The 15551-nt window shown below is 39.2% G+C and overlaps 1 protein-coding gene across 1 annotated transcript in view; it reads left to right on the plus strand.

Moving 5' to 3' along the window:
- Positions 1-7418, plus strand: part of LOC116056953 (NLR family CARD domain-containing protein 3-like) — a 53087-nt gene extending 45669 nt beyond the window's left edge. The window contains exons 10-12 of the mRNA XM_035996393.1: positions 3347-3393; positions 3510-4038; positions 7415-7418. Of these exons, the coding sequence (XP_035852286.1) occupies positions 3347-3393; positions 3510-4038; positions 7415-7418 (580 nt within the window). The remainder of the gene's footprint in view (positions 1-3346; positions 3394-3509; positions 4039-7414) is intronic.
- Positions 7419-15551: the final 8133 nt, after the last annotated feature.

A 15551-nucleotide genomic window follows, 5' to 3' on the forward strand; every position in this document is an offset into this window, starting at 1 on the left:
TACAGCTACATAATAATTATAATAAGAGTATGCTAACGTTAGATTGTAGTGGAACGAAGCAGCACTTTCTAAGGTCAAAAATCGCAGATAAAGGGTTCTGAACCAAACACTACACAATCGGACATGTTTCAGCAGGAATGTGACCCGGAATTGGGGAGAATTTAACAACAGTGGCAGCTAAGATGACATGTTTACTGCCGTTAGCATGTAGCTACTATAGTGTTTACTGCCGTTAGCATGTAGCTACTATAGTGGTATACAGCAGTGGTGGCTGGAAGAGCTGTCATCCCGTCTTCGAAAGGACACTTATGTACGTTTACACTTCATCGCATTAATAATATACAGTCTATGGTTATTAGTCTTGATTGTTTGTATGACTATTGTATAATAAAGATTTAATAAAAAAAAAAAAGTTGTGATGTTTGGTCGCTGTTGGTCGTCAAGTGTTTCAACGCATGCGTGGTACAAATCGCTCAGGGACTGAGCCCTGTTCCACGCGAGCCCAACACAGTCCAACTTTTTCCTGAATGCAGATACTTTATCATGTACCAAAAAGACATGGCACTCCTTTCCATAGATCATTTTATTATTTTTAATATTTTTTAAATATTTCCCTGCTTTTTTCACGCCTACTACTCTAACTTTTTCTCAGAGTCTCTCTCTTTTTCCAAAGTGACAGATAAAATCTCTTACTTTTGACCCAAACAGGTGTTACTTTATGTGAATGTATACATTTTTAAATGGTTTCTTAAAAATGTCCTTGGTAACTTTGGCCCAAAGTAATCTGTGATAAACAGTATACTATGTTTCATCTGATTATTTATTATCGTCAAAATAATCCAGCATTTATGTTTTTTAGTACTCGATCGAATTCAAGATGTATAAGCTCAGATCAATGAGGCATACAGGCCATAAATAACAAATAGACAATTTTTTTTTTTATTATTCATAAGAATTTAAGTTAATAAAAATAATTAATGTATTATTTAAATTTGTATGATGAGTATTAATGGAACGGTCATTTTGTCAGTCATGACAGACTGAGAAAGTAATTTATCCCCAGAGCCATACAACTCTACAATGCTTCACTAAAGAGAAGAGGAGAGAGAGACTTCTTTGCATAGTCTGTCTGCCTCTCCACCACTTCCACTACCTCCTATAATAACAGTTATGTACTGACTGTCCACTGGCCCACTGTATACTGTTTACACTGTTTACACTGTTTACACTGTTAACTGGCTATATTAGCCCATATATGCACAATCCCTCCCTCCCTCCACCCGCCAGCCTGGACTGAGGTCTAACATAACTTAATACTTGAACAATGGCTGTAACACTATTACTTCAAACCTCTAATATTGACTTTTGATCTCTTATATTGTCCATATTTAATGCTGGTCTCTAGACTTTATCCTTGCACTATTGGACCTATTTGCACTACCACCATGACGCACAATCTCATACTGAATCCCAGGGTCAGTCCCTGCCCTCTCACTGCAAGCGTCTCATACTTATACATCCCTTAGTACATTCATGTGGATTTTTTATTGGATTTTTTAAAAATTTTTTATTTATTTAGTATTATTTTTTTTTTTTAGTATTTAGTATTTTTTCTTTTATTGTCCATGCTATTCATGTGAATTTGCTTTTTTTATGATCCTGTTTATGATGTATGTGTATGTTGTGTGTGATGTCTTAAGCTATTGGGACCTTGAATTTCCCCTTGGGGATCAATAACGTATCTATCTATCTATCTATCTATCTATCTATCTATCTATCTATCTATCTATTTTTGACTGGGAACAAAAAATGGTTTAACATGACTTTGAACACAACAGGATTAAACGATGAGATGGGTCTTCCCCTCTCCTACAAAAACAGATTGTGCCTTTTGTCTGTCAATGCGTGAACATGTTTATATTTAGGCTATTTCAATAGATTTTTTCAGTGAGTTAAGCCAAATAATTGGGTGACAAAAAGCATGCATATAGACTATTAATTTTACATATAGACTAGTAATTTTACAGGCTAACAAATACAGTGTGGGTAAAATCTTAATTTGAAAAACAATGAATGCATATCCTGCCAATCAGATTTAGCACCACCCACAGGGGAACATCGGAATATCAAGTGTTTTTTTCTGATTTCCGTGCAAGAACGGGAAAACCAAAAATCAAGTCATAATTTCGTTTTTTCGTTTTTCTAAAAAAACAGAAAAACGGAAAAAGGAGTTGTTTTCTCGTTTTTCCGTTTTCATATGTGAAATCGGATGATACACGGACCAAAAAAGCTTCTGGGGGGGTGTTTGGCTCGAGGTCATAGTGCAAAGGACCCTAGGGTGAAATTACTCAGAATCATCACTTTAAGTCAGGGCGACGTCTAGAGCTGGAGAAAATCAAATATCCTCATATTTTTGACCAAATACCTCAATATCGATATTGTGGCGATATTGCAGGGTTGGCAATTGGTGCTTTCACAAAATATGCACACAATGAGATTTTTGATAAATAATCATCAGTTATGTTGATATAATAACTATGTGGGTAAAGGCAAATAATAGAATAGCTAGAACAGTCTGGTGTGTTCAGAAAATTACATCACTCTACTGTAATGCAGCATTTAAAACCAGGAAAAGACAAGACTTGTATCATATCAGGATATTACGATATCCAAAATCTAAGACGATATCTAGCCTCATATATTGATATCGATATAATATCGATATATTGCCCAGCCCTAGCGACGTCATAAACTTTGTAAAACGTTGTCTAAATCATGAATTCATAAATGTCCAAACGTAATAGGCACACGCTGTTATTTATACTCTATAACATATCTCATTAATTTCCCTCTGTAGGGCTTTTATTTTCATGCAGGTTTGGTTGAATAACACAGCATTCATATAGCCTATAGATCAGTTTATCAGGAACTAGAGACGGACATCTCCATCCTATGAAACAACAACCTGTAGTTTCAGTGATATTCGCATGACCTGGTCATTATGATATGATAAAGCTAGGAACCCACTCTCATACACATCAAATTGTTAAAGCTTATTATAAGAACAGCTGATTTCTGGAGCAGTAAACAGCTTTAGAGGAGGACGGTTGTTGTGCGTACTATGAAATAAAATCCTGACTTAGACCTCCTCTATCTGGAAAGTGTCCTGAGATAACTTCTGTTGTGATTGGACACTTTAATGGAAATTAAATTAAAATAAATATTTTAATTGATTGACAGCCCAAATATGAATATAAAATGAGTAAATTCCAACCCTACATTTGATCAGAATGAAGCTGTGTGTGTGAGAGTGATGTAATGCCCCCCCCCCCCCTCCTTCTTTCAGGGTGGAGCCTGCTGGAGTCAGATGGTTGACACCAGGTCTGAGGAAGTGTAAGTGTGTTTTTAATTTCAATCTGTGACATCACTCATTCAACCGTCTGATGTCATCATCAAAGTGCTGATTGGTTAATAACTGCAGCTGTGTTGTGTCTCCTTCTCTCCGTCAGATTCCTGTGAACTCACACTGGACACAAACACAGTGAGCAGATACCTCAAACTGTCTGACAACAACAGGAAGGTGACATTTGTGATGGAGTATCAGCCATATCCTGATCATCCAGAGAGGTTTGACTCCAGGTATCCTCAGCTGCTGTGTAGAGATGGTCTGACTGGTCGCTGTTACTGGGAGGTCGAGAGGAGAGGAGATGTTGTTATATCAGTGAGTTACAGAGGAATCAGCAGGAGAGGAAACAGTGATGACTGTGTGTTTGGATATAATGATCAGTCCTGGAGTCTGTTCTGCTCTGATGATGGTCGTTACTATGTCTATCACAATAAGAGAGTAAAATCCATCTCCTCCTCCTCTCTCCCTGATAGAGTAGCAGTGTATGTGGACTGTCCTGCTGGCTCTCTGTCCTTCTACAGAGTCTCCTCTGACTCACTGATCCACCTCTACACCTTCAACACCACATTCACTCAACCTCTTTATCCTGGGTTTGGGTTCAGCTATGGCTCCTCAGTGTCTCTGTGTTCTGTGTAGGACGGAGAGTCTCCTTGACTCCGACCTGTGGCCATTCGTTGCATGTCATTCCCCCTCTCTCTTTCTCTCCCCTTTCAAGTATAAGCTATCCTATAGAAATAAAGGCCTAAAAAATGCCCCAAAAAATATTTTTAAAAAAATGAATGAACTTTGTATAAAATAATTCAGAATGATTGAACAGATTCCTCGTGAACATTGTAAACTTCTTCCACTTCCAGTCCTTTAAAGATGGAAGCTGTGATCATGAAATAGTAGAAATGCCGTTGACTTGTATCATGTTTAGTTTTGAATTCTGTCTCTTTTCACAATAAAAGCATAAAGTTACTGTGATGTGTTTGTGGTCTTTCTTTTTAACTTTTAATGTCAGTGAACTCCAGGATGGGAGGGGGGGGTTCATCGAGTACTCTCTACTTGTTTGCTGTTCAGGATCTTTTTCTAATTATTTTAGACGTTTAATAACATCCAAACCATAGGCTGTATATATGAATATAATAATAATATTTACAGTCTATGATCCAAACACTTTCTTAATGAGATGCTGCGGATGTTTAAAGGTTGATCAGCACAACTACAGGGAGGGTGCAGTTGCATTATGGGAAATGTAGTTTGGCCAAGCTTGAATATCTGGATTAATTTAAAAGAAATCTACAAATTCTTATATATTAAATATGTCAAATGAGGAATATAAAAAAAAGAAATTCAATTTTATTTTTTATTTTTTTAAGATCAGAAAAGTTGGATTACTACTGTTCATTTTTTAGTTGTTTACATATTTTATTTCTTTGGTTATAAATGTATTTGTGTAGTTTTTTAATGTTTATATACATATATAAAGTAAATATATATTTATTGACAATGCTGTAAACAAAGGATTCTGGTTAAAAACATTAGCACATAAAAAACGAATGTAAATTGATAATTTATACTTTATTTTAATTTAACCTTTATTTAACTAGGTAGGCCATTGAGAACGGGTTCTTATTTGCAATTGTGACCTGGCCAAGAAAAGCATAAGCATGCAGGACAACATATAGTTTCACATTCAATACAATACAAGAATAAAGAATACAAAAGAAGAAGGCATTACAAAGCCGGTGCAAAGTGAGGTGTAAGTAAAACTTGCGGAAGTGATATGGTAATAACACAATATACATGAACAGAACAGTGAAGAGTCAAACAAACAAAAAAACACTTAGTGTAAATTATGATCTAGTTAGTGATATAGGTCAGTAATAACACAGTAAACTGGAATAGACTATATAGTCTATATAAATGCTGAGATGTAGTGAAGAGTCAGTATATAGTTAGTGCAGATTGTGATGTACAAAAATTGTGTGACAACAAAGGTGGGAGGAATAAAAGTTGAGCATACCAGGGTGGATGAATAGTGCAAAACAACGTAAACAGAATGTGATAGCAATGCAGGTGAAGATGTGCATGTGTGCAAATATGCCATGGGGCGTGACAGAGATAATGGATTGCAGTACGGAGGTGGGAAACAGAGCGCGAATGATGGAGAACAGTTAGCATGTGCAGTGATCGGACAGGAGCTCAGACAGACGTACTTTGAAGGCAGTTAGTGGGATAAGGGTTTTGAGGTTCAGGGTTTTTTGAAGTGCATTCCAGTCATTAGCAGCTGAGAACTGGAAGGAGTGGCGGCCAAAGGAGGTGTAGGCTTTTGGAGTGACCACAGATGTAACTGCTTGAGCGAAGGTTGCGGGTGGGTAAAGCTATAGGGACCAGTGAGCGTAGGTACAGCGGGGCTTTGCCTAGCAAGGACTTGTAAATGAGATGGTACCAGTGAGTTAGGCGTCGAGTGTGTAACGAGGGCCAGTCAACTAATGCATAGAGGTTGCAGTGGTGGGTTTTATAAGGGGCTCTGGTCACAAAATGTATGGCACTATGGTGAACAACATCCAGTTTTTTCAGGAGAGAGTTTGAGGCAGTTCTGTAAATGACATCATTAAAACACAATTTTGCAAACTAGGTTGGTTTTATCAAAATACATAATTCACAAAACCACACACCCAAACTGCAAAATACCTCATATATCCTGCAAAATGAAGCACTGCACCCAAAACTACATCTAGCATTATCAAAATCAAACTTTTGCACCAAATGGCACACTCTTCATTCATATTACCAGATTTTACACACTGCTGGGCATAATGAAAAGCACTCTCATCTTTAGTATGCTTTGTCATAATACTAAAATAGTTCAAATTGTAGAAAACACACACACACACACACACACACACAAGCTGTTGAAACATTTATTTATTTTATTTTTCACCAAACAAGTCAGTGCAACATATGTACAGCAGATATATTTACATTGGACTGAACAAAAATATGCTCACAAAAAACAGTAAACTGAAAAAGAAAATTGCAGAAAAAATTACTTCCTGATTGAAGTGGTAACAATGAACCGTTGAGGTGATTGGCCAGGTGTGTATATATTGGCCAATCAGCTCATGTAGTGTCATTTTGAATGGCAGTGTTTTGAAATGACAAACTTGTGACTTTATGTCAGATTGTTGTCTTATGCAGAGAACCGTGTTCAGTGCATTTAAAAAGTGACATTTTGAATTGCTAAATGTGTGTAAAGCAGAAAATGTGTTTAGACTTTTGGAGACTTGAGAAGAGGTTTTGCTCTCTGTGTCAGTTTAAATAATTGTGCTATGCATGTCATTTTAGTGTGTTAGCAATTGGAAAAAAAAACTGTAACACACACACAGGGGTTTGCTGTTAGCGCTCTTAGTTGCATTTTGTTCTGAAAAGTGCCTCATAAATCAAGTATTGTCACGATTATTATTATTATTATTACTACAACTGTAGAATTACCCACTTACTATATATATATATATATACGATATAAATTGTGCTAGAGCTACCGAGCTTCTTACTGTGAGCAGCAGCACGCAGCAGTATTAAAAAATGCAGCTGCACTGTCGTGAAACACACAAGGTATGAAACTCCATTCAGAAATCTGTCTGTTCAATGTTTACTTACTTTATTTATCCAGATACGTAACTTTTTGAAAGATGGATTCATATGGATTTGTTGGTATAATCGTACCAACAAAATCTATAATCGTTGCATCCCTACTATTGAATCACAATACAGATTGAATCGGTCCCTGTGTGTCATGAAAGAATCAAACCAGCCGTATTAGTTTTAACTTTTGTTCATACAGATTAATTGGTGATGTTATTTTCCTGACATGAAGTTTAGGAGCTGATCTCATGTATGTTTTAACATAAATCATGAGCACCGTGTTGCCACGGTTTCCTGGTTGAACAACATGTTTCCTCTGAACGCTGTGAAACGGCTTTGAGATGTGTTGTCTCTTGTTTATTGGCTGTGTCCCAGGTGATAGCCAATCAGCTGAGACGTGTCTGTAAACTGGTGGTGATAAACAGGCAGAGCACCTGCTAGAGGTGTGAATCTTCACTGATCTCCCGATTCGATTACGATTATCATATCTTCGATTCGATATCTCGATGCATCACGATGCGTCAAATACATTTTTCTATTAAAGGGGTGGTTCAGAATTTTGGACATAGGACCTAATTTCCAAGTTAGCCAGTGTGTTATTTATCAGTGGAGACAGTTTTCAACACTTTTCATCTAGTCCTTCCAGTTGCAGAGTTCGCTGGTGCTAGGCTAGCGCAAGTCAACAGTATCTGCTAGCCTGCCATTAAAAACAGTCTTACCCACTCCACAGTACACCCGAGGCAAATAAATTATAACGCCAGACTATCGATGTAAATGTCTGTATTGATAGAATAATGTTCGAAATAAAACTACCCTTCGATTCGTAGTACAGGCCCCAGGCTAACAGCCAGGATTTATTAATCCTGGAGCCTTTTCTGTTCACTCAGCAGTGCTTTTACCTTATTATTATTAACCTGCATTAAAATACAACAGGTGCATGTTGCTGTTCATTAAAGCACTGTTATTATTTAAAGTTCTGACCATTATTTTTTGTTACTGTTATATTGCTATATGAAGACTGCTTGTTGTTAGAAGATTGGTGAATATATTACGGCAGTTGTTGAGATAATTAGAAATGGCTGATGAAGTTGTAAAAGTTTTTTAATTAAAGTCAGTGATGAAGGATAATATATAAATTTCTGTACACGTGTTAGTGGTTCTAACAACAGCAGACTGGTCAGAGACCAATACACCTTTAATTATTTTAGTTGATTTATTTCTTTTAGTATTCTTTAACAAAGGACCATCTATGTTCCTCTTCCATGTGCATTTAATTTGACATTCTTAGCACACAATGTGTTCTCTCCAGTGAAAGTGTCTTTCTTGTCTACGTCCATGTGTACGAGGAAGCAAAGAATATCATATGTAGAGAAGGAAACTCGGCCTCTGTAAAAAACAATAGAAAAAAAATTCAAGGAGTTAGGTTAATTATTTACACAAACGGACTGTTGTACACTTTGCCTGAGAAGCGAGCAGTGGAAGTTAATAAGTTACTAATTTATATTTTAGCCGAGGGAGGGAGGGTTAGTTTCTGGCTCTGTAATGTTAAATATAATGTTTCTACTTCACTTCTTATTTCCTGAGAAAGTGTGGACGATTCTTGTGTTGTTAGGTCAGTGTTTTTCAACCTTTTTTGAGCCACGGCACATTTTTTTTACGGCACACCACCAACCAAAAATGTTACAAAATGACGCAATTGTAGCCTAATACAGTATATATAAAAATGTATTCTCTCAATTTGTTTATACTCACTTATGGCGCTTTTTCATTACATGGTACCAGCTCGACTCGCCTCGACTCTACTCGCCTTTTTTGGTTTTCCATTATGAAAAAAAGTCCCTGGTACCTGCTAACAGGTACTTTTTTAGTACCACCTCAGTCGAGGTTCCCAGCGAGCTGAGGCGAGCCGAAAAGGTGACGTGAAAGCGACAGACGGGGGTGTCCTGAACAAACCCGCTATTTTTAAACAGTTTAGCCAGCTGTTTTTTTTTGTGCTGCCTCCAGCTTCTTTAGAAACTAAATGTGTCTTCTGGCAACAACACACCTTCCACGTTCTGTGTGTGTGTACGTTAGGTCACAGTAGTTTACTGCGGCGCCGCTTGTTTACAGTTCTGCGGAGGCTCCGGCAGAGCTTTCACCGTAGCCTAACTACACACACACATGGCCGGCTCCACGCACACACCAGCGCACAAGTATAACCATCAGGCCACTTTTACAGGCTACGGCGAAAGCTCTGCGTGGAGCCTCCACAGAACTGTAAAACAAACTCAAGTGGCCTGATGTTTATACTTGTGCGCTGGTGTGTGCATCGATACGGCATGACGACCAGCCACGCTGAGGCGGTACTAAAATCTGCAATGGAAAACGGACGCACAGTGTGTCGAGTCGAATCGAGGCGAGTAGAGTCGAGGCGAGTCGAGCAGGTACCATGTAATGGAAAAACGCCATTAGTGTGAAATCTGAGCCTGTTTAGATTAACACAAAGCTGATATACTGGCAGGAACTGAAGAAAGGCACACACAAAGCTCTTCCTCAACCGCTCTCAGTCACTCTCTTTTTTTAGTTTTTATAGCAGTCATGCTTGAGAAGCTCAGCTCACAAAGATATGTTGTATAAAATGGGATCAATGCTGAAATAGCTCTGTTTGCCAGAATGGGGAACTACTTGGCAGAAGTCAACCAAAAACTGTCCAAAGGTAGATCAGCAAAGCTTAGCTTTAAACCACGGTCTTGTCTCAGTTCAGTTAGTCCCTCCTGCTCCTGCAAAGTCATGTCCTTTCCAAAAACTGCTGCTGAGCTATATGGGTCCCTAACCCAGTCAAGGCATTCAGTGGAGGTTGAGGGGAAATAAAATGACAACTTCTCCTCAAGAGTTTTCAAATGTTTACCTATTTTCTCACCCAGTGCAGCAGTGTTGACATCTCCTTGTCATTTCTGGGTGAGTGGGAACATGTCAAGCTTGGCAATTTTCCAGATGTTGTTGCCAGAGGTGCACCTTTGAACAGAATCCATTTATTTTATCTGTGCTTGTGAGCAGGTTTTCATTTTGGCCTTGCATTCGTGTGTTCAGTTCATTCAGATGCTGAAATATATCTGCCATGTATGCCAGCCTTGCACACCACTCATCAGATGCAAGCAGCTTTGCATCATCGCACCTCTCATCAGTCAAAAACACTTTAAGTTCCTCCCGCAGCTCATACACACGGGCCAACACTTTGCCGCACGACAACTATTGGACCTCCGTGTGGAGCAATAAGGCTTTATGCTCCGCTCCCATTTCCTCACATAAAGATGCAAATATGCAGCTTTTCAGAGGTCTGGTCTTTACGAAGTTTACCATGCACCCGAAATCATCCAACACAGGAGCTAGGTCTTCTGGTAAAGCTTTGGCAACAAGTGGCTCGCAGTGCAAAAAACAGTGCGTAACAATAACATCTGTGTGTCTCTCTTTCACTCTGCTAACGAAGTCTTTGAAGAGCCCGACCATGGCTGCTGCTCCATCAGTGCAGACACTCGTGCAGTTTTCCCACTTAAGTCCTCCTTGTTCAAGATATTCTGTTGTGACCCAAAACATTTCCTCTCCTGTTGTTTTTTCTGGCAATGACTTGCAAAATAGAAAGTTTTTTCTGATGGCGTCTCTAGCCACAAAATGCACATTGGCCAAGAGTTGAGCATGTCCACTAATGTCCGTAGACTCATCAAGTTGCAATGCAAATTTCCCACTGATGCGTATCTTTTCCAAAACAACACAGTCTATGTCTGCAGACATGTCAGAAATACATCTGGCAATCGTGTAATCTGAGAGAGGGACTCTGGCTACTTCTTTAACTGCGTCAGGGCCGAGCATCTCGTTCACAATGGCTTTGCAGGCAGGTAATATTAATGTCTCTGCCACAGTGTGTGGCTTTTTTTGATTTAGCTACTAGTTCAGCTACTCAATAGCCAGCTTTGAGAGCTCTCTGACACCTTTGTGGTTTTTCTCATTAATGTTACCTGTTTCTCAGTGTGTTCACGCAGGCCGACAAAATAGTCCATGTTCTTGTTTAGAAGTGACGGGTGTTTCTTTGGAGATGGCGTTTAAGCTTGCTTGGGACCATGGCACCGTTGGATAGCTTTTCCCCACACACCAAGCATAACGGAGTCGGGGCAGTTGGATCCCCGGTGAAAGTAAATCCTAACGAAAGATAACTTTTGTTGTATTGCCTCGAGCTCACCGTTTTTTGCTTTCTTTTGACCACCACTCGTACTAGGTTCTTCATCTGGGTTAAAATTTAGTCCAGTGCCCAGATCAGAATCTGCATTTTTCCTTTTTAAAAATGTATCCATCGCTGTTGCAGGCTTACATCGATGATCTCGGCCCTACTGCTTACATCCTGTCACTGCCACCTTTCACGCGCGTAATTCTATTGTCTTAGGTAATTTATATTTTAGCCCAGAGACAGAGAGAGGTACGTACGCATCATATTCTAGCATTGTAGATTAGTGTCCAGGCGGAGCGTGACACTCTACTTTGTTAACTGTTTGAAGAAACTGTAAGTTGCTGTTTGATACTTTAACAACAGGTTAGTCTTTGGTCTCTTCAGGGTTAGTTTCTGGCTCTGTAATGTTAAATATAATGTTTCTACTTTTCTTCTTATTCCTGAGAAAGTGTGGACGACTCTTGTGTTGAAGATCAGAAAGCTGTGTGCAGCAGTTAGTGTCGGTCGTTGTATTCACTGACAGGACTGATGTGGAGACAACAAGACTCAGCTCTTTTATTCTCTAACTAAATAAACTAATATGGAACTGCATCACTACGAGCTGGCACTCCTCCAACAGGAACTAGTGTCACTTCTTTATGATCCAACTTTGTGTTCAAATTCAATAACATGGTATTAGTAGTGTCCAATCCTAATCAGGACACTCTACAAATAGAGTAGGTGTAGACCCCACTCTCAGCAATCATTTGGTGCGACAGTGGCGAGAAAAAACTTCTACACGTCTAAATTCCTGCATTCAGATATATTAGTATGCACAAATTTATGTTACAAAATGTTGTAGGTTTCCACAGAATGAAGCCGTAGCTCGACGCTCTTCTACATCTCCTCGTCTTAATCCACACAAAAAAATCCACAGGACCACACGGTAACAGTTGAACTATTTAGAACAAATAGACCACTGACCTACATTCAGAAACAGCTTCTCTGAGCTGGTGAGTGACGTCATGGCGCCCTCTGGTGACATCAGCAGGAACTACAAGCAGAGCTCCACCAAACATATTCACACATTAAAACATGTTTACAGCTTTTATTAGTTTCATTTCTATGTTTTTATCTTACACATTCACCCCACTTTTAAAATTACATTTGATTACATTTTATGTATTTATTTTGTAATACTTATTACCAATAAACACTTTTTATTGACATTTTATTTTCATTTAGTGTAGGCCTATGTGTTATGTGAGTATAAAGGCGCGAGATGATCCGTTGGTATAGTGAATATAAACTTTCCACTGAAGAGCAGCCCACGGAAATATTGTTAACTTTAATTTTTAATTGTTAATATTGATAACGTGGAGTTAACATATTATAATATTAAGTATTGTATATTGTTCCAACTAGTGCAGTCTGAATGAATGTTGGAGTAAACGGTGTCATAGTTTTTAAATGAATTCAGGACAAACCTCTTTAAACACCCTGGAGTCCGTGTGTACTCTCAACACGCCACATAGCCTACTTTAAATTTGAAAACAACTCTATTACATGTGTTAATACATGTTAACTGTCAGAAGTTCTGTTTATTATTTCCTAGATGTGATAATGCTGACCCTCTCTGGGCGGTTCCTCTTGTTTCCTGTTTAAAGTTTACTTTCACTTTCCAGAGGCTGATGTGACGCAGTTTTTTTTCTCTCCGTCTGAAGGTAATAATATAACTCATCTGTCTGGTTTGAATCGTCAACTCAAGTCTGTGGTTAGTTTAGTTTAGTTTAGTAAGAGCAGAAAGCTGCAGAGAAACCATCACAACTGGACTAGTGATTAATAAAAACTGGCGTCTTATTCACAAAGATCCGCCGCCATGTTGTGTGGGTATCTGGCCGTGTTACTGTCTTACATAGATCCTTTATTTCTGTTTATAGATCCTTTATTTCTGTTTATAGATCCTTTATTTCTTATGATAAACACATCGGACATTTCCAGCGGCGTTTAGCAGCAGAAACACTAAAGAAGAGAAGCTCTTCATTTCTCCGTCTGTACCACGGGGGTGGGGGGGTTTAAAATATAATTTAATTTAAACTATTTAAACATCATCTGGCACTGTTTAAATTCCGTTTAGTTTCAGAGAAAGTTTAACATAATAAAAGTGTTTGAACTCATTTCTAATGGCGGTAAAAACAAGTTTCTTTTTTTGTCTTTTTGTGTTTAACCGTCATTTAGTTGCATAAAATGACGTGTTTACTTCCCGTGGCCAATCAGTAAAAAGCACGTTAACCTCCATAGAGGTGTGGAAAGTTCCTCGTGTTTAATCCACGGGACAAAGGAAGAATAAATGCACCCTGACAATAACCACAGTTACACAGAGAGAAGACACAAAGCTCTTTTTTTTTTAGATTGTTTTTTGGGCTTTTCTGCCTTTAATTGACAGGACAGGAAGGTGAGAAAGAGAGTAGAGAGAAGGGGAAGACATGCAGGAAATCGTCACAGGTCGGATTCGAACCCTGGACCTCTGCGTTGAGGAATACACCTCTCCAGTAAATGTGTGCCAGCTCTACCCACTGATCCAACCTGGCCACAGAAACAAAGCTCTTATTATGAAATCTACATGTTGTAACATAAACTACTACAGAGGAGGTTTTAAATCCTTTGCCAGGTGTTTCTACGTCTGTCTGTCCCAACCGTGAGGCTGCAGTCAGAAAACTTTACAGCTGTGTAGTTGAGATCTAAATGAAGGCTGAGTTTGAAGATGGGGGGGGGTCCGAGCCTTTCTCCTGCTGTCAGAAAACAAACCGTCGTCTCCACCAGCGTAAAGTCAGACACAACAGAACTCTACTGTTTCCTCTGGAACCTTTCAGAATAAAATGTAGAGACCTAAATGCCTCTGTTACTGTTGTAGTGATGTGTGGAGGAGGATACACAGGACAGAAAGGTGAGATTGATTGTCATAATGGAGTCTTGTCTCCATTAGAGGACAGAAAGATGACATTAGTCCTGGAGTCTTTCCAATGTCCCTGTTCTCCCAGAAAGATAACGAATGACAGAGCAGGATGAGCAGAGAGCAGAACTCATTCAGTGAAGAGATTCAGACTTTATTTTCTGCTTGATAGCTTCTAGTTTCACCAGCAGCTTCTGTTTCTGGAGATTAAAAAGTGGTCTTCCTGTCTTTCTAACAGGACCCATCAGAGACCAGACCCTGCTGAACCTGGACCTGAACCTGAACCTGGACCCAGCTGTGTGTCTATGAAGAGTGTCCGGTCCATGGAGACACCACTACTTTAAAAAAACAAGGCAACCTCTAATCGAATAGAAATGGAGGAGAGAGGATTGATGGAGAGACTGGAATGGCAGAAGGAGCGAATTGCAATGGAAGGTGAAATTGAAATGTTAAGAAGAAGATTGAGGTGAGTTGTGGGTTGTTTTGTGTCATGTCAGTCTCATGCACACTGCTTCAAATAAAGTGTTTTTTGTGGAAAGGAATTATTGTTGTTGATGACTGAAATGAGAATATTTTTGCAAAATAATTCAGGGCCGTGCCGAGATCTCTGAAGGGGCAGGTGCTCAAAGTTAAAAAGGGGCATATGGTACCCAATTTTAAAACACCACAGCGTTAGGGCTGTGTATAGCCACAGTATAGCAATGCTACAGATGTTACTGTTTAATATCTTATGGGGTATCACAAAACTGTAAGCAAGGAGATAAAGGAGAAGCATGTCATAGTATAAAAAACACAACACAATGTGCATAAAAAGAGTTAATGTTTTATTTTTTTAAACAATAACAGCTGGATCTACAATCTGTGGGATTCCTAAATTATGGAGGAGAGAGAGTCAAATGGCGTTTCCCCATCACATGGTATCTTCTCTACTCGCCTCGACTCTACTCGCCTTTTTTGGTTTTCCATTATGAAAAAAAGTCCCTGGTACCTGCTAACAGGTACTTTATTTAGTACCTCCTCAGTCGAGGTTCCCAGCGAGCTGAGGCGAGCCGAAAAGGTGACGTGAAAGAGACAGACGGGGGTGTCCTGAACAAACCCGCTATTTATAAACAGTTTAGCCAGCTGTGTTTTTTTTGCTGCCTCCAGCTTCTTTAGAAACTAAATGTGTCTTCTGGCATCAACACACCTTCCACGTTCTGTGTGTGTGTATGTTAGGTCACGGCAGTTTACTGCGGCGCCGCTTGTTTCAGTTCTGCGGAGGCTCCAGCAGAGCTTTCACCGCATCCTACGTACACACACACATGCTGGCTCGACGCACACACCAGCTGACAAATGTATACATCAGGCCACATATTACACAGGCTACGGTGAAAGCTCTGGTG

Source organism: Sander lucioperca, chromosome 20 (assembly GCF_008315115.2).
Source record: "Sander lucioperca isolate FBNREF2018 chromosome 20, SLUC_FBN_1.2, whole genome shotgun sequence".
In the NCBI taxonomy this organism is placed as follows: domain Eukaryota; kingdom Metazoa; phylum Chordata; class Actinopteri; order Perciformes; family Percidae; genus Sander; species Sander lucioperca.